Source organism: Schistocerca gregaria, chromosome 4 (genome assembly GCF_023897955.1).
Source record: "Schistocerca gregaria isolate iqSchGreg1 chromosome 4, iqSchGreg1.2, whole genome shotgun sequence".
In the NCBI taxonomy this organism is placed as follows: Eukaryota; Metazoa; Arthropoda; class Insecta; order Orthoptera; family Acrididae; genus Schistocerca; species Schistocerca gregaria.
The window spans coordinates 555,588,127-555,611,324 of NC_064923.1; the positions used below are offsets into that span (position 1 = coordinate 555,588,127).

A 23,198-nucleotide genomic window follows, 5' to 3' on the forward strand; every position below is an offset into this window, starting at 1 on the left:
ACTACTACTACTACAAACGTCTGGTAAACCTTACTGACATACCACTAACCAACCAAGAAATAAGTTTTCTAGAAAAAGGCCCAAAATACAATGTCAACACACACATCACACACAAGACAGTGGAGAATCTTATCACAGAAAGTGAGTACATCATAAAACAACAAGAAAGAAACAATAACCAAAACTTCAATGCAGGTCTGACAAGAGAATTAATCACAGAAGAAATAAGATACATAATAAAAGAAAACAAAAACAACATATTGACAGGAACAAAAACTGAAGAAGAAAAAACCTCTGGAAAAATAAAGGACAAACTTAAAAACAATGAGGCAATCATCACAAGATCAGACAAGGGCAGCACCATGATAATAATAAAACAGGATGAATACAAGCAAAAAACCTTAAAATTCTTGGAAGACAACAACATAACAAAGCTAACCAGTGACCCAACACAAAGATACCAGAGAAACACAATAACACTCCTAAAAAATATCTCACACATATTCACAAATCAGAAAGCAAAATGGTTGAAACAAAAGAACCCCCAAGCACCCACACTGAACAGCCTACTAAAGCTCCACAAGGATGGCATTCCTATACGCCCCGTAGTCAATTTCAGAAGTGCACCCACATACCACTTAGCCAGAGAAATTCACACATACATACAGAAACATTACATATACACAAATAACAGAAGCATACGCAACACCGAAGAGCTGGTACAGCAAATCAAAGACATCAACATACCCACAACAGCCACACTCACATCATTTGACATCACATCCATGTACACCAATATCCCCACCACTGAAACCATCAACATCATCAGACAACAATTAGAAGAACAAGCCAAAATTCCCGAACCCCACATAAAAGAAATAGCTAGCATCCTAAAACTTATCACACAACAAAACTACTTCTCCTTTGACAATCAGTTTTACTCACAAGAAGATGGGCTTCCAATGGGGTCACCAGTCAGTGGAGTCCTAGCCAACATCTTTCTCAATCACATTGAAAATAAAATATTCGAAACAATAGTTAGACCCAAACAATACCGGATAATATATTGGTACCGTTATGTAGATGACATCATATGCCTTATAGATGAAACACCAAGTCGCATCCAACAACTCCACAGCGATATAAACAAAGTACACCCAAAAATAAAATTCACCATAGAAACAGAACACGACAAAAGGCTAAACTTCCTTGACCTCACAATATACAGACACAACAACCAACACCAATTCTCCATATTCAGGAAAGCGACCACCACTAGCACAACCATTCACAAAGACTCTAATCATCCGATTACACACAAACTAGCCAGCTTCCGATATATGCTACACAGACTAAACAAAACCCCACTCATTGATAACAACTACAAGAATGAATTGCAGACAATCAGACAAATAGCAGTGGAGAATGGATATGACACAAACACTATAGATAAACTAAACCACAAAATTAAAGCAAAACTAAAAAGGACACCCAACACACAAAATCAAAAACAAAAGCCTCAACCTACAAACACACAGAACCCACCAATGAACACACATGAACAGGAAACACCCACAATGAAAAACAGATGGTTCACTCTCACCTATAACAACAAAAAAGTACACAGAATAGGCAACATACTCAAAAAACAAGGGATAAAAATAGCCTACAGGACAGACAACTCAACACAGAAAAAACTAAGGACAACCAACACAAGCACAGACAAACACAACACATCTGGTATTTACCAATTAACATGCCAGGATTGCACAGCAGTTTATATAGGACAGACAACCAGAAACTTTAATACCAGATATACAGAACACAAAAGAGCATTAAAAAGTAACAGCTGTCATTCCACATTTGCTGAACACCTCATGGACAAGAAACATAGCCCCACAAACATCAACACGGATTTGAAAATTCTCAAATGCAGCAACAGCCCCTCACAAAAACTGATAATCGAAGAAAATTACCAGATACAAAAAGCCATAGTAGAAGGCAAACAAATAATAAATGAATACACAGCTCTCTGCAATGGCACTCTGTTCTCTGCCCTCAAAGAACTAACAGACAAAACCAAACTATAGAGATCTTAAACCCCCTCCCCCACACACCAGAAAAAAAGAAGGAAAAAAAAAAAGAAAAGATCCTGAAACCTAAAACCTCTCTCTCCCTCACTTTCTCTCTCCCTCTCTTTCTCTCTCTGTTTCCCCTTTTACATACACGTACACACACACACACACAAAAACAAAAACAAAAAAAATCTGTCAGCTCTGAAAGGTTCAAAACAGCCGCCAGGAACACCTTCAACTGTTCCACTGTCAGCCATCTTGTTTTTACACCTCCAGCTGTTCCACTGCCAGCCATGTTTTGTTTTTATAGCTGATAAACAGTGAAACTGTGAGTGACAGTGACAGTGGCAGTGGCAACTCAATATTCAGTGTTTGACAGTGATGAAGACGAAAAAAGAGTAAGTGAAACACCATGTAAATAGACACACACACACACACACACACACACACACACACACACACACACTCACACACACACACACACACACACACACACACACACACACACACACACACACTCTCACACACACACACACACACACACACACACACACACATAGAATTAAATAATTTCAGGCATAATAATAACATAGTTCTTCAAATCGTAATTTTGGCTAAAAACAATTTATGTACTTTAAGGTATAAGTGGTTGCAGATGACAAACTGTCGGTCATTGTAGAAACACAAGACGTCAGAAAAACCACACCATGTGGTAAAAAGGTATGGATTTTCATAATTTATGTGTTTTTTTCAAATATCTATGATTACATTTTTAAAAACTAATAGCTACATGTATACAAAACAACAAAGAACGTTTCTTTATCTTTAACAGATGGAAAATAAAAGCCCACTGAGGATGCTGCAACTGCAGTGAAACATGTTTGGGTTATAAAACAAAACTGTGTTTTGCTAAAGGCGGACCCTATCCAAAAACATATATATTGTTAAAGCAAACACGGAGAAAAAAAGAGCTTCAATACCAAGATGATTAATTAGTTCTCTCTTGACAACACAGAAGTTGCAAATGGTGGCGGTTTGGGGTCAGTGGAATGCATGCTACAAGGCATCTGGCTCAGAGCTGTCCTTGAGGCAACCGTTTTGTAACAGTTTGTTGTGTCACTGTGGTGCCAGCTGCTGCTCCATTTGCAGTGTGATGCACCAAAGCCGTATGCTGATGGTAGTGACACATGGCCATCCAGAGCTCGGTCTTCTTGCAACCGTACATTTCCATGACCACTGCTGCCAGCAATCATGTACAGAGGTTTGTTCCTGCCAAACCTTTCTCCAACATCACAGAAGAAACATCCAGCTTCTCGTAGCGCTATTACACAATCCTGTTCAATCTCAATGAGATGTTGATAAGGTCTTCTCGCGACCTTACATTTCTGTGACCACCACTGCAAGCAATCACATACAGTGGTTCATTCCTGCCAAACCTTTCTGCAGTATTGCAGAAGGAACATCCAGCTTCTCATAGCCTTATTACATGACCTCGTTCAAACTCAGTGGGGTGTTGAAAATTGTGTCTTGGATGCCTTAAAGATTTTTTTGACTAAATCAGCTCACTGCGACCAATCTCGAGGATAACTAATACTCACAACTGTTACACCATGTAACTAAAACAAATCTGATTTGCATCCTCATAGTGGTTCTGCTAGTGCCACTCTTATGCATCTGACATGAAATTTGAATAGACGTCATGTTTTAGATGTAGGAATGTGCCAACCAATTTTCATTTTTGTCACACAGCTCCCTCTTGGTGTTGCAATTTTTTTCCAACAGTATATTTTTGAGTGTCAAATATGTAAATGTGTCGTTGAGACATTACTTTGATATAAAATGTTAGACATACCAACAGAAGCTGAAAAGAACAAAGTGGCAAAATAACTTTATGAGCTGTGGCAGTTGCCAAACTGCATTGATAAGCCATAAAATTAAATTATGTAATGTGGAGAAAATATGGAAATAAGTAAAAATATTACTTTCAGTGAAATAGTTGAGCAGACTGAGTTTGAGGCTGTTTTCTACCTTCATCTCCAAAAATGTATGCGCTATTATTTAATAATCTTCTCAACTTATTTTCAGATCCAATAGATAGGAAACAAATAGCATTTTCCCCCCCACAAACTGCTGGCTTGGTGTATTCTAATTACAAAAAACTCCACAGCATTGTATTACCAGTTGTTGTGGTTACTAGATACCATTTCTTATTAACTGACGTTGGGTGCAATGGACAAGTGATGATGGGATATATGTCAAATGTGAGATCAGCACACTACTTGAGAATATTGACGGAAGGTACATGACATTTATTTACCTCAGCAAAAATTCACTTCCTTGTAATAACATAACATTTCCACATTTGATACTTGTCTATGATGCTTTTCACCTGAAACCATACATCATGAAGCCCAACAGAGACTGCCAGCACCAGAATCCGAAACATATTTTCAAACAACATACTGTCAAAGGGTATATGTGTGTGGTGCGTGTGTGTATGGGGGGGGGGGGGGGGGGGGGGTGCTAGCTGAAAACATATGATATTCAGGCCAGCTGCTATAAAATTCTCCTGAGTAATATGTGACTGCCTGTTGAGAAAGTGGAATTAATTATACAGACAAAATTACTTAACTGAAAAATCTGAAAGCATGTACCTCACAAGTGCTGATGTAGAGGACACTTCACTTGGACACCATAAACAATGATACTTGTTATGTGGAGAAATCTCTTCTAAGCACACGTCAGCAGAGTGGAAATTGCATGGCGTTGTGTGCTAGAGAAGTGCGAGAGAAGTTTTGCAAATATTTCAGTTCTACAGGTGGTGTTCTGTGGCAATGGAAAGCAGTAAAGAAGTACAATTTTGAACATTAATAATATAAAAAAGCTACTTTTATTTTAAAATCATTTGTTAATATGTTTCTGAATGTCATTTGTGATGGCCTTCATCACATTGACTTTTGTTTCTTTTTAATTGCAGGGTTTGTCATCTTTTAGTACTCTACTCTGCAGCAACATATTGGTGCAACTTGTCATCATCTTTGTTGCCTTCAGTTGCCTCTCAAATGCCTATCAAAGTGGACAGTGTTGAGGTGCCCAGTTCATCTTTTTGTTTGTCTCATGCTTTTTGTTTGTTGAAATATATGGCTCCCTCTGTATTGGATTGGGTGAACTCTGTGGTACTGAAAGGGGGGTGGAGGAGGGGAGTGGCAGATAATTCTTGTGATTACTGGAAACAGAAAATTGACACAGTATTATACAACATACATGTTACAATATTTAACATGGAATTGATTATGCAAACTGTTGTTGCCTGTTTAAAGGTGTCGGCGTAAACTATTGTTTGTACAAAAATTTGTATGTAGGCGAATTCTGCAAGCACTATTTTGCTGCGATAAATATTAGAATAGAAACAAAATGTCAGTGATGAATGTCTCATTCCAATTCTCCGTACAACTACATGGCTAGTGAATTGCCAGTGCTATATGTATGAGAACATGTCATCATTTTCATTGCATTCCACACCTATTGCGGTCTCCTCAATACTCTGAAATAATTGATGTGTTATTCACTTGTCTCTTGCAGTTACTGTTTATTCATTTCATTTCTTAATAATACTTATACAAGAGTCATTAATATTGCTCAAAGTAATATATATATATATAGACACACTCCTGGAAATTGAAATAAGAACACCGTGAATTCATTGTCCCAGGAAGGGGAAACTTTATTGACACATTCCTGGGGTCAGATACATCACATGATCACACTGACAGAACCACAGGCACATAGACACAGGCAACAGAGCATGCACAATGTCGGCACTAGTACAGTGTATATCCACCTTTCGCAGCAATGCAGGCTGCTATTCTCCCATGGAGACGATCGTACAGATGCTGGATGTATTCCTGTGGAACGGCTTGCCATGCCATTTCCACCTGGCACCTCACCTGGACCAGCGTTCGTGCTGGACGTGCAGACCGCGTGAGATGACGCTTCATCCAGTCCCAAACATGCTCAATGGGGGACAGATCCGGAGGTCTTGCTGGCCAGGGTAGTTGACTTACACCTTCTAGAGCATGTTGGGTGGCACGGGATACATGCGGACGTGCATTGTCCTGTTGGAACAGCAAGTTCCCTTGCCGGTCTAGGAATGGTAGAACGATGGGTTCGATGACAGTTTGGATGTACCGTGCACTATTCAGTGTCCCCTCGACGATCACCAGAGGTGTACGGCCAGTGTAGCAGATCGCTCCCCACACCATGATGCCGGGTGTTGGCCCTGTGTGCCTCGGTCGTATGCAGTCCTGATTGTGGCGCTCACCTGCACGGCGCCAAACACGCATACGACCATCATTGGCACCAAGGCAGAAGCGACTCTCATAGCTGAAGACGACACGTCTCCATTCGTCCCTCCATTCACGCCCGTTGCGACACCACTGGAGGCTGGCTGCACGATGTTGGGGCGTGAGCGGAAGACGGCCTAACGGTGTGCGGGACCGTAGCCCAGCTTCATGGAGATGGTTGCGAATGGTCCTCGCCGATACCCCAGGAGCAACAGTGTCCCTAATTTTCTGGGAAATGGCGGTGCGGTCCCCTACGGCACTGCATAGGATCCTACGGTCTTGGCGTGCATCCGTGCGTCCCTGCGGTCCGGTCCCAGGTCGACGGGCACGTGCACTTTCCGCCGACCACTGGCGACAACATCGATGTACTGTGGAGACCTCACGCCCCACGTGTTGAACAATTCGGCGGTACGTCCACCCGGCCTCCCGCATGCCCACTATACGCCCTTGCTCAAAGTCCGTCAACTGCACATACTGTTCATGTCCACGCTGTCGCGGCATGCTAACCAGTGTTAAAGACTGCGATGGAGCTCCGTATGCCACGGCAAACTGGCTGATACTGACGGCGGCGGTGCACAAATGCTGCGCAGCTAGTGCCATTCGACGGCCAACACCGCGGTTCCTGTTGTGTCCGCTGTGCCGTGCGTGTGATCATTGCTTGTACAGCCCTCTCGCAGTGTCCGGAGCAAGTATGGTGGGTCTGACACACCGGTGTCAATGTGTTCTTTTTTCCATTTCCAGGAGTGTATTATGTCAGTCAGTAACAAACTGTTCATTGGTGAACCATTGATAATACTGAAAACTGTGCAGAAATGGTAGCATGAGAGAGTGACTTGTTTTCTCAAATACACTTCACTAATAACAACAAGTATACTCAGTGAGTTGCAGTGTTGGATATGCATCTACATTCTTTCGTCAGGTCATTGTCTTACGTAAAGTAGTATTCCTACAAAGGAAGGGCAACAAAATGTTAATACTCAAAGTGCAGCTTGGCATATCTCTCACGATTCTCCTCTCTGTAACATGGAACCACCACATGTTAAGTTGGTAAATGTGCTTTCTCACTTACTCTTACTTTTTATTTTTGCACAGTAGTGCAACTGCAGGAAAATAAAATGGCTTTTGCAGTCCTGATTTGTTGCCTCAGGCAAAACTACTCATGCTCTTTCATCCAGTATTGGTCGTTTCCTCCCTGATATGCTGAAATGAAGCAAAATGTAAAATCAAATCAAACACGAACTCTTAATGTTTGTTTGATCCATTCCATTTATAGAATACAACACAGTCAGCACAGAGAATGCTTTTCACAAGCAGCTTGTATTAAAGTAAGTCTGCCAGCAAAAAAATATTGCTTTTGTTTAGTTATTGCATTTATGAGAATTTCCTCACTGAAAACTGCAGAAAAGCTGCAGCATGAAAGCATGAAGTTAGTTGCTAGCCACAGACATCAACATTAACAGCAGACCATTAACAATAATTAGAAAAATACAAACTCAGAATAACCGGAGAGTGAGCATGGAGGTGGTACCATTTGCTGGTACCTTAACTTCTATAGGCTCTCAGCTATGCTGCAGTCCCCAACTAATGTGTCCTACTACATTTACTCCCTGAATCTACGTGTCTAGTTCCTTTCCATTTTACATATAATACTGTTTTATGAGTATTTATGTCAGTGGAGCGAATGTGGTGGGGAAATGCTTCTTACCACAGGTAATGCACTGCACCAAGGGGCATCCAACTTCAAACTGGCAGTCCCCATCCCCTTTCCTTTTAGATCTAACAACTTTTGCCACTATTAATGGGTGTATTTGCTTCTCATAACCCAACTTGTGAAAGCAAAATGTGAAAGATACTATTCAAGACTAGAAAAATAGTAAGATCAAGAGACACCTTATTTGTACCGTCTTTCACAGACTTCACGAGGGCAGAGGGACTGATAACGTGGTAGTAAAGTCCCTTGAGTCACTTCTGGCATCAGTGTAGTGGATGTAACATTTGTGAAATCATCAGTATCCACATCCACCCTTTGCTTATTATTTGCCACTTAATGAGACAGGTATGACATGATTCTTTTAGAGCAGTATCAGATTCCACCCAATTAAAATGTGTGTAATCTGAGAGATATACAGTGCTCTGAATGTTGCCCCCAATTACATCATAACTGTTTCAACTCAAAACATTAATCTGAAGCTAGTGAACTATAATCAGACTTTTAGCAAACTGTGACCTTCTCCACACTAGTCTGCAACACACTGGGTTCGTAGCAATTGTTTAATGAGCGCATTAACTGTGAATCTGAAAGCTACAGTGGACAAAGCAACAAACTAACTGAGTTTTCTTGATCTGAAAAATGTAACTGAACAGATGGAGATAACAGAGAAAATGCAATCCTAGCTGCTGGTAATTCTTACTACAAAATCAATTAATGCGTCACACGTGATAGCATATTGCCTAAAGAAGAGATAAGGTAAAAGGAAAAACAGGCATTAAATATTTATAGTTTGAAATGGGGACTAACTAAGAGGCAGTGAAAGAACTTTGTGAGATGCTGTACGTGTAGTTTATTTCAGTACTTGTGGAAACAATGTTTGTTTAAAATTATGCTTTTTGAATGTGAAGGCACTGATTGATATATGCAGCCGCATGCGCAGAAGTCGAGATGAGGAAGTGGTTCGTCGAATTGTCAGATCCAAACCATTTCAGGATATGAATCATATCATTGTTCATATGCTTCTCAATTTAACAAGGTATGGTATTACAAATAAAATTTTAGACAATTAAGCAAAAAAAAAAAAAAATTAGTAGCGTTATTACATAATGATCCTTTTTCTTCATTTTAAATATCATTTGCAGAATTAATTCTTTTTGTATTTGAATATTTTACTCAGATCCGCAATAGAGTTCAGAAATAAATAAGAAATAGCAACCCACCTAGGCTTCACATGGGTAGCAATAAGTATCTACAGCTGGATAATTTGTTTATAATATGTAGTGATATACATAGACTTTACTCATGAACAATATACCTGTTGGTGAAAACGGTATCAAAATTTCTACATTAGTACCTGAGAATAAACTGAACACACAGACAAAAACCATGGTGGGGGGCTTCAATTTATAATAAGCACAGAAGATAGCTACTACTACTACTACTACTTAAATAAGGAAAAAATAATGATTTGAGCAACATAATGCCAAGTGACAACAGTTGTCTTAATCTTGTTTTCCTTTTGCACTATAAATGTTGCCTTAAAACAATTTCATAACATTTTATTTATGTTGATATGATATACAGACATACTTTGGATGTGTTATACTTTTTAATAAATGTGTAATCCATGGTCACAACTGTGTGCCCTGAAATTCAAACTGCTTTGGTGCCCCACATAACAAGTCCATGGAAGTTCTTCGATGCATTGACCATTGACAATATACCAAAGGAAGCCTTAGACGACAAAAAAAATTTCTTTTTTATGCAATGGGACTTTGAAGTCCTGTCATCTCACAAGGGTTAATGTGAAAACCACTCAAAAATAAATGTTTGTTCAGTGAGCAATTGAAGAAGTATGTTGTTTGTTACTAGGACAAACCAGAATAGACGGAGACAATGTCCTCTTGGGGGAAAACTGCTGGGAAGGGTAGATGACTAGGAAATATGGAAGAGCAATATGGGCACATTTACTAAAAAATCTAAAGTTTTTGCATTTACTATTAACATTCATTTCATATTCCCATTGTGTGTTGTCATTACCTCATAGTTTGGGTAACTCTCCTAGGAATCCTTTAAAGACATTGCACACCTTATTCTGTGGCACTTATTATGAGGATGAACTCTTCATTTCAAAAGTTTAGAATTAATTCTAATAGTGTGTACTTTTTTTATCATTTAACTGATTATGTCATGTTTGATTATGTACCGAACTCCATATTGCTGGAGAAATGCACATTTTTGAAGTAATTGACTATGTATAATCAAAGTACATTTTTTGCAGTGGAGCTAGATTTCCTGGGACTCTCAATGTAGATATGGGTGACATTCCAACTAATATGGTGCCATTCCCGGGACTGCATTATATTTCCAGTGCTATTAGTCCCCTGGGGGCACTGTTGAGGTAATTCCACTCCAAATTATTAATGATTGTTATTTACACTTCTCTATCTCTCTCTCTCACCCTGTCTGTCTGTCTATATCATCTCATACACAGAACGTCTTACCAGTCTCCAGCACTCTTGCCTCCTCTCTCAGCCGAGCACCTCGTGATAATCAGCCATCTAAGAAATCACATTTCCAGTCGTACTTCACCTTCCAGCTGTAGTGTCCTCTTGATACTACTAATTTGGGGATGATTGAAAGAGCAGGAAGTTCAAACAAAATTATCACAAAAATGGAGAATGAAGCTTATCAACAGCCTTATCTATTAACAAAATTTCCATGAAATTTTCCAGATTTACAGCTCCATCATCCTCTCATTTCATCCACTCATTCTGTATCTCATTTACGTCAAGGTCTTACCTGTTCACCAATGCTGTTTCTTTGAAATAATATGGCATTTCATATTTGCTCTTACTTTGTTACCATGAACATTTTCTTATATCTCATAATGACTAGTGCTTTTTTCTCCATAGTTTCCAGTGTATCTACCATTGCAGATTTGTATGTGAATGTTTGTTTTCAGGAAAGAAGAACTTTTTCCTGCTGTTTGGTCAAGGGACAACCAATTAATTAACGTTGATCCTGTGTCAGGAGTTACTATGGCATCCCTTTTTGTTGCCAGAGGAGATGTGTCTCTTGTTGAAATGCGCTCAAATATTGACAGGTACATAAATATTTTTTAGAAAAGCTAATGTTACAGGAAGAGCACATTCTCCAGGTTATCTTTGTCATTCCCAGAATATCAGTCTGTGCTATTACTCTCAGTTGATTAATATTTCAGTTCCTTTCTTTGTTTATTTCTATTCCCATGCATCTTAAAGAAAAGTAAAATTAATTTCACACCTTATAGTTGAAGTTTTTCAGTTATACACAGACAAATAAACAAAGTTGAACTTGTAACAAAAATATGCATACGGGTACATTGACATTGTGCTGCAGCTTGACTTGGGTGACAAAGTGTGTTGAGGGTATTAAGTGAGAGAAATTAGGAGAAAGGTACGACAAGGGAAGGGTTAAGCGAAGGCAGGATGATGGCTAGGATAAGAGGCAGCAAAGAAATGCATTTGAAATCTAGCACCAACAACGTCTCACAGATGAGGGCACATGGAGCTGTGTGTGATACACGATGAACAATGAGAGGAGTATATCTGTGGACAGGATAGAACAGGGGAACACAGAGATTCAGAGAAAACAGTACCTCCATTTTGTTGTTGTCTGTTCTACACTACACCCACCAGTGGATGGCACTTCCACTGAGATAAGCAATACCTTACCCAATAAACTGACGGTGTTACCAAGGCCTCTGGAGACATGCACTACACTCCAAACCTAGTCCACAAATCAACCCCTGAGCCATATCCACACATGCTCCTATTTCTTCAACCAACCTTACAAACCAACTACAAAGGAAGATTCCCTTATTAACCAATACCATATCCAATTAAAACAGCTTACCCAATCCTCTGGTCTTCGATTGTCTTTCTTTGTGACATGAAGTGAAGAATATGCACCACATAATCATTTCAACCTATCACAAAGTAGTTTTCTACTGCTCACCTAATATGTAAATTATCCTAGTCCATCCATATCCCACCTGTATTACCAACCTCTTGCCGCATGACCCTGCACGGGACCCAGGTCCCAGACTTGTCCTATGCACCCATTCATTACATTCTAATCCTCTCCTGTCAGAGGTTTACATCATCCTAGGAAGGGCCACCTGTGAAAGCACTCATGTCTTATACTAGCTCTATTGTAACTTTTACTGAGACTTTTATTTAAACGTGACTATGAACCAGCTGTGCACTCAATTGAAGTGTCACTGCCATGGCCAAGAATAGAACTTGCAGTGACAGTGCATGTACTTCAGCACAACTTGCTTGATTTCAGAGGCTTACCTTGTCATTTGGAGACACCCTACTGGATCCCCCTCTCCCTCTCCGACAATTTTTACTTTGTGGTGTAGTTGGAAATTGTCACTTCAACACATCCTTCGATCCCACAGTTCCTCTGGTCTCAATCTCCACAAGCTCCTGTCCCACTACACTCCACTCCAACCCTGTGGCTTTCCTCCTGCCCTCCCTTCTCACTAAAGGTCCAAACCACTTCAGTCAAGTTTCTGTATATGATTCAATGGGCTATTAATATGATTAAAGGCTACTTTTGCTCTTTTCCTGATTGTATTTCACTCATCAGTTTTCAGCATTGTTTCATTGGTGAATTAGAAAAAAAATAGCATTGGCTTAATTTCTGTTGCTTGCCTCCCTATGTGAATGAGAATAATTTGTGGTGTAAGTCAAGTCCCTTCTCCCAGTCTCATAGCATATAAATGCAGTTGGTGTAACTTAATTGAGTTGAAATAAGTGGGGATGTCAAGGAACAGTAAGAAAGTAAAAAATATTACATAAGTAAAGCAAGGGGGAAATCAGAAGTAAAAAGATTGTAACTGCCAATAGGAATACAGAAAAAAATATGCAGGATTATATAGATCAGTCTTTGAAGCTCTTCATAACTATATAGTCAACTCTTATGGTAAATTATTTCTTTAAGTAAAGACATCTTAGAACCATCAAAAACTCTTACAACAATTGTTTGTTATTTTCAACTTCTTTTAATTTTAAACCATAAGATTGACAAAAATATTAGCAATGTAACATGGAAGAATAGTTCATTGACATCAAAAGTACAGGCAGAACAGAGGCGTTCACTGTTACCAAGGATAATGGTTTTTACAATATAGTTCAGTTTGTTGGTATCAGATGAACAAGTTAAGAGTACCCATTGTAATAGTGCAAATACTCTGGAATGTCAGAAAAACATATTTTAAAACAATGGTGCCTTATTGTGTTTGTTCTACCTGTACTTTTAATGCCACCATTCCATGTTATGTTGATAATTTTTGTTGATATAATGACAGTTTTAAAACTGAAACTAGTAAAAAATAATAAAAATTATTGATGTAACAGCTTTTTGTGATTTTGAGAGGTCTTTATGAAATCATTTAAGGCCAGTGGATCACTACCAGCAGAAAGTATTTTGTATGAAGAAAGTGTGTTACAAAAGTTGAGAAATATGTTAAAACTGACTTGGGGACTGAGTTACAGTGGCTGGAAGGAGACTAGCATTCACCTAAGGAAGTTGGCAAATATAAACAGGAGTGATATTGCGGTGTAGTGGCGTTAACTTTAAGAACATGATTAAAGTTGAAAGTTCTGATGTGCACTGCATCAACTTGCCTTGCTTCATTTCACATTGAGGATTAATAGATTCCATAGTTCCATGAGTGCTGCTGTAGATCCCATGGTGCCCCCGGCTGAACTACATACCCTATGAAGTTCCTGTGCAACAGGAAGTGTAGAATCACATGCCTTGGATGATGGAACAGAAATGCACCCAAAAGGGTTGTTGGGGGTGGGGGACTGAAAATAACCAGAATACTCGCGACTGAAAATAACCAGAATACTCGAAAGAAAAAATGAAAAATATGAAATGTATTCACATTTGTGAATATGAACAACCATCGGCTGTATAATGGAATGTCAACAATTTGTTCCAGACTGGGACTCGAACCTGAATTTCCTGCTTATCACAAGTGGTCAGCTTACTTTTAGGCTATCTGAGCATGACTCAAGGCCAGATCCAGACTTCCATATGGTGTCAGCCATGTTTCTACAACCCACATTTGTACATTCATCAAGTATATTCCCGTACAGGGGAGACATTTTAATTGAAAGCTGCTCTCCTGGTGTTGGCAGATAAATACAATATTGCAGTGCCTGTGTTGTTCAGAAGTATGATGCAAAGTTAATTTCAATATGTATGCTTGAATAGTGGCTGTTTTTGCTGCCGTGACTGCTCCTTCAGACATGTATGCATCTCCGAAGGAACATTGAATTCTTAAAAAAACAGGCACTACAATATCGTATTTATCTTCTGATACCAGGCAACAACTTTCAATAAAAGTGTCTTCCCCTCTATGTGAATTATATAGTGTGTGTATGAGTACAAGTTGATACAGGAATGACGACATATGGAAGTTTGGGTATGGCAATGGGTTGTGCATGGATAGACAAAGCAATTAAGGCAACTGCTTGTGTGAAGTGAGCAATCCTAGTATGAGTCCTGGTCCAACACAAAGTTTCATTGTCGTCATTTCCTCGTACAGCTGAAGGTTGTTTGAATTCGCAACTGTGAATACATTTCATGTTCTGAAATTTACATCCATAAATCTAAACTTTTGTACTTTGTAAACAGATGTGAATTACGGTTAATTGAAAACCAGAAAAAAATGAAGCACGAAATACTTTACCAATATTTCATGTGCAACCTGCTGAACAGGTTATTAATTTGAGTATGCCTTAGTTGTTGTTGTTGTTGTTGTTGTTGTTGTTGTTGTGGTCTTCAGTCCTGAGACTGGTTTGATGCAGCTCTCCATGCTACTCTATCCTGTGCAAGTTTCTTCATCTCCCAGTACCTACTGCAACCTACATCCTTCTGAATCTGCTTAGTGTAGTCAACTCTTGGTTTCCCTCTACGATTTTTACCCTCCACGCTGCCCTCAAATCCTAAATTGGTGATCTCTTGATGCCTCAGAACATGTCCTACCAACCGATCCCTTCTTCTAGTCAAGTTGTGCCACAAACTTCTCTTCTCCCCAATCCTATTCAATACTTCCTCATTATTTATGTGATCTACCCACCTAATCTTCAGCATTCTTCTGTAGCACCACATTTCTACAGCTTCTATTCTCTTCTTGCCCAAACTATTTATCATCCATATTTCACTTCCATACATGGCTACACTCCATACAAATACTTTCAGAAATGTCTTCCTGACACTTAAATCTATACTCGATGTTAACAAATTTCTCTTCTTCAGAAACGCTTTCCTTGCCATTGCCAGTCTAAATTTTATATCCTTTATACTTCGACCATCATCAGTTATTTTGCTCCCCAAATAGCAAAACTCCTTTACTACTTTAAGTGTGTCATTTCCTAATCTAATTCCCTCAGCATCACCCGACTTAATTTGACTACATTCCATTATTCTCATTTTGCTTTTGTTGATGTTCAACTTATATCCTCCATTCAAGACACCATCCATTCTGTCAACTTCTCTTCCAAGTCCTTTGCTGTCTCTGACACAATTACGATGTCATCGGCGAACCTCAAAGTTTTTCTTTCTTCTCCGTGGATTTTAACACCTACTCCAAATTTTTCTTTTGTTTCCTTTACTGCTTACTCAATATACAGATTGAATAACATCGGGGAGAGACTACAACCCTGTCTCACTCCCTTCCCAACCACTGCTTCCCTTTCATGTCCCTCGACTCTTATAACTGCCATCTGGTTTCTGTAAAAATTGTAAATAGCCTTTCGCTCCCTGTATTTTACTCCTGCCACCTTTAGAATTTGAAAGAGAGTATTCTAGTCAACATTGTCAAAAGCTTTCTCTAAGTCTACAAATTCTAGAAAAGTAGGTTTGCCCTTCCTTAATCTAGCTTTTAAGATAAGTCGTAGGGTCAGTATTGCCTCACGTGTTCCAACATTTCTACGGAATCCAAACTGATCTTCCCCGAGGTCGGCTTCTACTAGTTTTTCCATTCGTCTGTAAAGAATTCGCGTTAGTATTTTGCAGCTGTGATTTATTAAACTGATAGTTCGGTAATTTTCACATCTGTCAACACCTGCTTTCTTTGGGATTGTAATTATATTCTTCTTGAAGACTGATGGTATTTCGCCTGTCTCGTACATCTTGCTCACCAGATGGTAGAATTTTGTCAGGAATGGCTTTCCCAAGGTTGTCAGTAGTTTCAATGGAATGTTGTCTACTCCGGGGGCCTTGTTTCGACTCAGGTCTTTCAGTACTCTGTCAAACTCTTCACGCAATATTATATCTCCCATTTCATCTTCATCTACATCCTCTTCCATTTCCATAATATTGTCCTCAAGTACTTCGCCCTTGTATAGACCCTCTATATACTCCTTCCACCTTTCTGCTTTCCGTTCTTTGCTTAGAACTGGGTTTCCATCTGAGCTCTTGATGTTCATACAAGTGGTTCTCTTATCTCCAAAGGTCTCATTAATTTTCCTGTAGGCAATATCTATCTTACCCCTAGTGAGATAAGCCTCTACATCCTGACATTTGCCCTCTAGCCATCCCTGCTTAGCCATTTTGCACTTCCTGTCGATCTCATTTTTGAGACGTTTGTATTCCTTTTTGCCTGCTTCAGTTAATGCATTTTTATATTTATCCTATCATCAATTAAATTCAATATTTCTTCTGTTACCCAAGGATTTCTACTAGCCCTCGTCTTTTTACCTACTTGATGTTCTGCTGCCTTCACTACTTCATCCCTCAGAGCTACCCATTCTTCTTCTACCGTATTTCTTTCCCCCATTCCTGTCAATTGTTCCCTTATGCTCTCCCTGAAACTCTGTACAACCTCTGGTTCTTTTAGTTTATCTATGTCCCATCTCCTTAAATTCCCACCTTTTTGCAGTTTCTTCTGTTTTAATCTACAGGTCATAACCAATAGATTGTGGTCAGAGTCCACATCTGCCCCTGGAAATGTCTTACAATTTAAAACCTGGTTCCTAAATATCTTGTCTTACCATTATATAATCTATCTGATACCTTTTAGTATCGCCAGGCTTCGTCCATGTATACAGCCTTCTTTTATGATTCTTGAACCAAGTGTTAGCTATGATTAAGTTGTGCTCTGTGCAAAATTCTACCAGGCGGCTTCCTCTTTCATTTCTTTGCCCCAGTCCATATTCGCCTACTATGTTTCCTGTCTCCCTTTTCCTACGGCCTTAGTAAAGAGCACATTTATACATAAAATTTTATCATTTGCCATTTCTGAAGTTCTGATGTTGACCACAGCCAAATAAATTCTTCAAGGTGAAACAAGTCAGTGGAGAACGAAAAAGTCGATCAGCTGATCAATATTTTGATTCTCCACTGACTTGATTCATGTTGAAGAAATTTTATATATGTATACAATAGAGCCCTGGTAATTTGAGCTGATTGGGGCTGAGGCTACCTCGAATTACAGAAAACTCAGATAACATAGAAATATCACTAAATCAACAGGTAAATCATGATTAAAGATTTAATGAGTACAATTATGATCAAATAAATAAATAAGGAATATGGTACATTCCTGGGTAATGTGTATGTAAGTGGGGAACACCTTTACATGTTGCAAAAACATAAGCTACATTTTAAAGAAACTGTCCATAGTCTTTTGTTTTAAAATGGAACATCATTTTTTTGTCAGAAATGTTGCCTCATCTTCTAAGAAACGTGTTATCAGTTGGAGTAGCTTCTGCGTGCTGCTCAATTTAACACAATGCCACATCTAGTGCTGCCAAACTCTCGGTGTGAATGATCGCTGGTACAATTTCTTCAGACAATTCCTTGTTGTCACTGTCTTCAGTTGGCTCACTAACCATTTCAACAATTGCAAGAGCAGTTACTTCAAACTGTTCACCTTTCATCATCCATTCTGAAACATCACTCGTATGTGCACATTCACATCCAGCAAGCTTTTTCATCAGCTCTGCCAATGGTATGTCATCTTTGCCTGTACTGTAGATATCCGTTTCATTCTGTAAAATCGGATTCCAAACGTTTTTAGTCTGTGCCATGAATCAGCAATCCAGTGAACTAAATCTTTTATTTTAGGTTTTTTTGTTTTTAGAAATTCTTTGATGGTTCCTTCACCTTCTGTTGCCCCCCTGCGGGTTCGGGGGTTAGAATAGGCCTGTGGTATTCCTGCCTGTCGTAAGAGGTGACTAAAAGGAGTCTCAAACATTTTGGCCTATATATGAAGGTCCCCTCTTGGGTTTGACCTCCATTTTTCCAAATTCTTCCGATGAGTGTGCCAATTGGGGAAGGGCACCTTACATAGTGCATTGTGTCCATCGTGCATTGTAACCTTTGGCCAGCTTTCTCATCGTCGCATTGCTGTCCCACTCGTTCTCCATCTCTTGGGCAAGGATACGTTCCTGGGTGTGATTTCCACCATGCACTGTGCAGTGTTGCTTTTTGTGGACACGACGATCATGGACTTCCTTGCACCTAATATCCAGCACAGTAGCCAGTCCGTTGTGGTGGGGCCACAATGTACCCTGTTGGTTGTAGCCCCCTGACAACACAGGGATCGCTCTGCTGATACCTGTGCTATTGATTCCCCACGTGTGCCAAGGAGTAGATGCCTATCACTGTGGGGCATCGGGACTTCAGGCAATCTTGCCAGGTGGCCCTTGCTGCAGCTAGGTGGCGCCCGTGGGGAAGGCCCTTGGTCGGAGTGTGTGGCATCAGGGTGGATGACCCGCAATGAAGCGTGGTACACCATCACTCGCTGGTGGCCAGCTGCCAGCAGTCTCTAAGCGTTCTCGGGCTCAATTCAACATTCAGAAATACGATCCCAAAACGCTCCCCTCCCTGGCCGCACCGTGGGGGGAGTGTAAGGCTCAGGATGGCAGTGACACTTATTCGCCCCAGCTCCTAGTTTGTACGAGAGCTGATGGGGGGAGTCTTTCCAATCAAGAAAGCCTCAGTAGAGCAGTCAAGAAAGTTACCTGCTCGCTGGTCCAGGGTATTATTTTCCATAGGGACCTTCTTTTGCAGTCTGATGATGATGAGCTGGAAGATTCATCGTTGTATGGCTATTAGTTATTGTTCAGTGGTGTACTGAGTAGAACGTTGTGTCATACAGTTTGCGAATTTCGAGGTGGCAAAGTTAGAGCAGCAATGCGTCCGCTTTAAATTTTGTGTGAAACTCAATGTAATCTGTGCAGAGACTCATCAAATGATGCAGGAAGCCTATCGTGATGAGTGCTTAAGCCATATGCCTTGTTACAAATGGTTCACACAGTTTAAAAATGGCAGGATGGAAGTTAAAGATGACCGTTGTTCAGGATTCCCTTCAACATCTACCAACGATGCTCATGTCAGGAAGATCAATGAAATTGAGTGTGCTAATCTAGGACTGACTGTCTGAGAGATCGCAGAAGAATGTGACATTACAGGTGGATCATATCATGAACTCCTGACACAGCATCTTGGAATGCATCTTGTTGTCACCAAGTTCATCCTATGTCTCATGAGTCAGGACCAGAAAGGCCTTTTCTTTGGAGTCTACGAAGAGCCTTTGGATCGCACAGATGAGAAAGAGCTGTTCCTTAAGAGAATCATAACTGGTGATGAGACGTGGGTCTATGGTTATGATGTTGAGTCCAGGGTTCAATTTTTCACAATGGGTTGGGAAAGCTTCTCCAAGGCCAAAAAAGCTCATCAGATCAGGTTAAACGTCAAAGCCATGCTGATAGTTCTCTTTGACTTTGAAGGACTAATTCATCATGAGTTCATGCTATAGTGACAAAATGGTAATCAGTGGTACTATCGCGATGTGTTGTGACATGTGAGAAGGAAGCGGCATTAAATGTGGTGAGACAAATCATGGCTCTTTCGTCACAATAATGCACCTGCACATTTATCCCAACTAGTGCATGACTATTGCACAAAAAACGAAAGCACTGTGCTGCCTCACCCTCTCTACTGTCCAAACGTGGCCCTGGCAGATTTCTTTTTTTACACCGAAAGTCGGAAAAACCCATTGAAAGGGCAAAGATTTGCCATGGTAGATAAGATAAAAAACAATTCACAGCTGGCACTTCATGCAATCCGGTAAGAGTTGTACCAAGACTGCTTCCGAAAGTCGCAATGGAATTGGGAGCGGTGTATCAATTGTGGAGGAGAGTATTTCAAAATATGCACAACAAGTAAAAGGTAAGCGTACAAAAATTTTGTGGACAAAGTTTTGGAATTTTTTGATCAGACCTCGTATGTAACAGGCAGTACAGAAGCAGTGATATTTTTTAAAGCTCTAAGTTTAGCAGACTTTGCACTTACCAGCAGCTTCAGTTTATGGTCTTCCCTTGCATTCAGTGCTGCAAGAATTATTAACATCACTTTGTTTTTTGTAGCCCAGGGCAGCCTTTCCTCCTTTTGAGGCTAGAGTTTTAGATGGGAGCATTTTATAGTTTAGCCCTGTGTCGTCACAGTTATACAGTTGATGAGGAGTAAGATTTTCTCATAGTATAACTTTTGTTAATTTCTCACAAAATTGTGTAACAGTTTGAGAATCCGCAGAAAGTTTTTCACTGCAAATTTCAAACTGACTTAACAATGTATCGCTTCTTCCACCTATCCAACCATGCTGAACTTGCAGTAAAATTGCCCTCACATTCCTTAACTCATTTCTAAAAAGTACTGCTTTTTCTTGGAGAATGGGCCCTGAAATTGGATTTCCTTTTTGTCTTTGTTGAGTTAACCAAACAGACTCGTTTTCTCATAATGAGAGGTCTTCATTGACTCCGGTTCAAATGACGAAGTAGAATACTTGTTTGATGAAAAATTCCCAATTTCGTCTCTGTTCGTATGCCAATCTCCAACTGTCAGTTTACTGACTCCATTCCCAGCAGCAAGTTTTTCAATGTTTCTCCTTTGTCTAGTCTTTTCAAAGCCTGCAGTTTCATACTCAGTGGGACAAATTTTCTTACCCCCACCACTCATTGTAATGTATAAATTAAAACATTAAGAAACACATAGTTACATATTCTGAATACACTGTACATACATACAACACTTTGAGATTTACATGACAGAGGTGGGCTCACTACAGAACAAATGTTACTACACAACCAGCTACATTACATACAACAATGATCAGCCAATGTTGTAAAATGTGTACTCTGTTGTTAATTAAGCATAGTGTAGTTTAATGATCACTGTTGCTGAGGAGGCACATAATAGAGGTAACAATAAGAATAGTATGCACTGTACAACTGATTGTCAGGCAGTCCTAATTAGTGAACAGTCAAAAAAGAAAGAGCAAGGTTGGCAAAGAAACAGCAAACACACTCCTTGAAACCTAATGGTACATGTCCATATGTAATAGAAGTGTACTAGCAGTGTGAGGCCAAGGTTATTTCTGTGCACTATATTGAACACACTAAGTGGGACAGTTTTACCTCTATTGTTCATGGGGAAGAGAGAGAGAGAGAGAGAGAGAGAGAGAGAGAGAGAGAGAGAGAGAGAGAGAGAGAGAGAGAGAGTTCAAAATGTCACACATTCAAAAGTGCGTAAAGCATACATGCGGACATAGTATGAAAACAGGTTTTTAAATGGGTTTTCACATTGGCTTGCTCTTTGCGACATTCCAGATTCAAACCTAGCGTGTCAGTACACTTTGCATCCACTGTGTTATGTGTCCGCCTGCCGCCAATCTCAGCAATCTAACACATGAGGCACTATCCTGACGAAGTTGTTTTGTATGTGTCAGTAGAGACATGAATGTAAATAATGTGTTAGAACTTCAGTGTCTCTGTGATGGGCTTTGACGAAATTTTTTATTTCCATTTGTAATTTATGCAGCAGTTATGAGGTGAGTGTGTGCCTAAATGGTCACCACTGAAAGACAAACATGGCAATGTTCCTGTCTCACGTCCATACACCTTGCAATGGCCACATTCTCTCTCCTCTTCCTGATCTCCCTAGAGGCCACACTTAAACTTAGCATTGACAAGTTAGAGTTCTATGTACTTTTGTAAATATGCTATTTAAAGCATTAATATTATATTTGAACAAAATTGTTTCTCTTTTTATAGAATTTGTAAGTTGCTAAAACGTGTCCATAGATTCATGGTTAAAGAGAGGAACTTTGAGGGAAGGAAGGCATAGTAACTCAACTGATACATCTACTACTGTAGAAGAAAAGGATGCACAAACTGGGATTTCTTCAAAAGATAATATGAAAGAACATATGTCCTGTACAAATAGACCTAAATGGATGTACAAGGAAAGCTACTGAAAATTTGGGCTCATGTGTACTGGAGAGTCAGCTGCTCTTGTTGCAGTGTGTGTTTTGTGTCAATCAAAATGTGCAACCAGTTCTTTGATACCACCCAAACTCTGTAAGAAATAATGCATGCTGATTACAAAGGGGGAAAAGTTCACTTTTCTATAAGACAGCATGACACAATAGAAAAGTCTAAACATCAAATAATTACTTTTACAAAAACTGAAAAAGAGAATCTAACTGAAGCACATACTGTGCAAGTTGTCATATTGTGTTTAAAGGTGAAGCTCATTCAATTGAAGAAAACTTATTAATTTGTGTGCAAGACAGTGACTCATGTTATTAACTAACAGGCTATCAAAAAAGAATAGATGCCGTATGGATATCTAATAATATGTTTTCACAATGCATCAAAGTTGTTTCTGCTGTCATAGAGAAGGAGCTAATTTACCAACTGGGCCTTGTAAAGAGGACACACTGCAAATGGATGAACCCACATATGTTGCAAGAGTAGCTGTACTACTAGTATTTGTTCATTACACATCTGATAAAAGTATTGAATAACAGTTCCCCATGAGTGGATATGTACATGGAAAAACTACAAGAGAAGATATATGCAGTTATATTAATGACTACATTATAAAATGTGAGAATGGTTGGGAGAAGATTATTGATATTTGCACAGATGGTTCAACAACCGTAGTAGGAAAAACCAAGGAAGTTTTATCATGTATACTGCATGTAGCTACAGGAGCCAC

At 39.6% G+C, this 23,198-nt stretch overlaps 1 protein-coding gene across 4 annotated transcripts in view; it reads left to right on the plus strand.

Moving 5' to 3' along the window:
- LOC126266775 (tubulin epsilon chain-like) overlaps positions 1 to 23,198 on the plus strand; it is a 169,178-nt gene that overhangs the window by 118,051 nt on the left and 27,929 nt on the right. For 2 of the 4 annotated variants that reach the window (XM_049971311.1, XM_049971309.1), the window contains exons 6-8: positions 9,038 to 9,165; positions 10,411 to 10,530; positions 11,095 to 11,235. In XM_049971311.1, the coding sequence (XP_049827268.1) occupies positions 9,038 to 9,165; positions 10,411 to 10,530; positions 11,095 to 11,235 (389 nt within the window). The remainder of the gene's footprint in view (positions 1 to 9,037; positions 9,166 to 10,410; positions 10,531 to 11,094; positions 11,236 to 23,198) is intronic. The other 2 variants (XM_049971312.1, XM_049971310.1) reach the window with 1 other exon arrangement.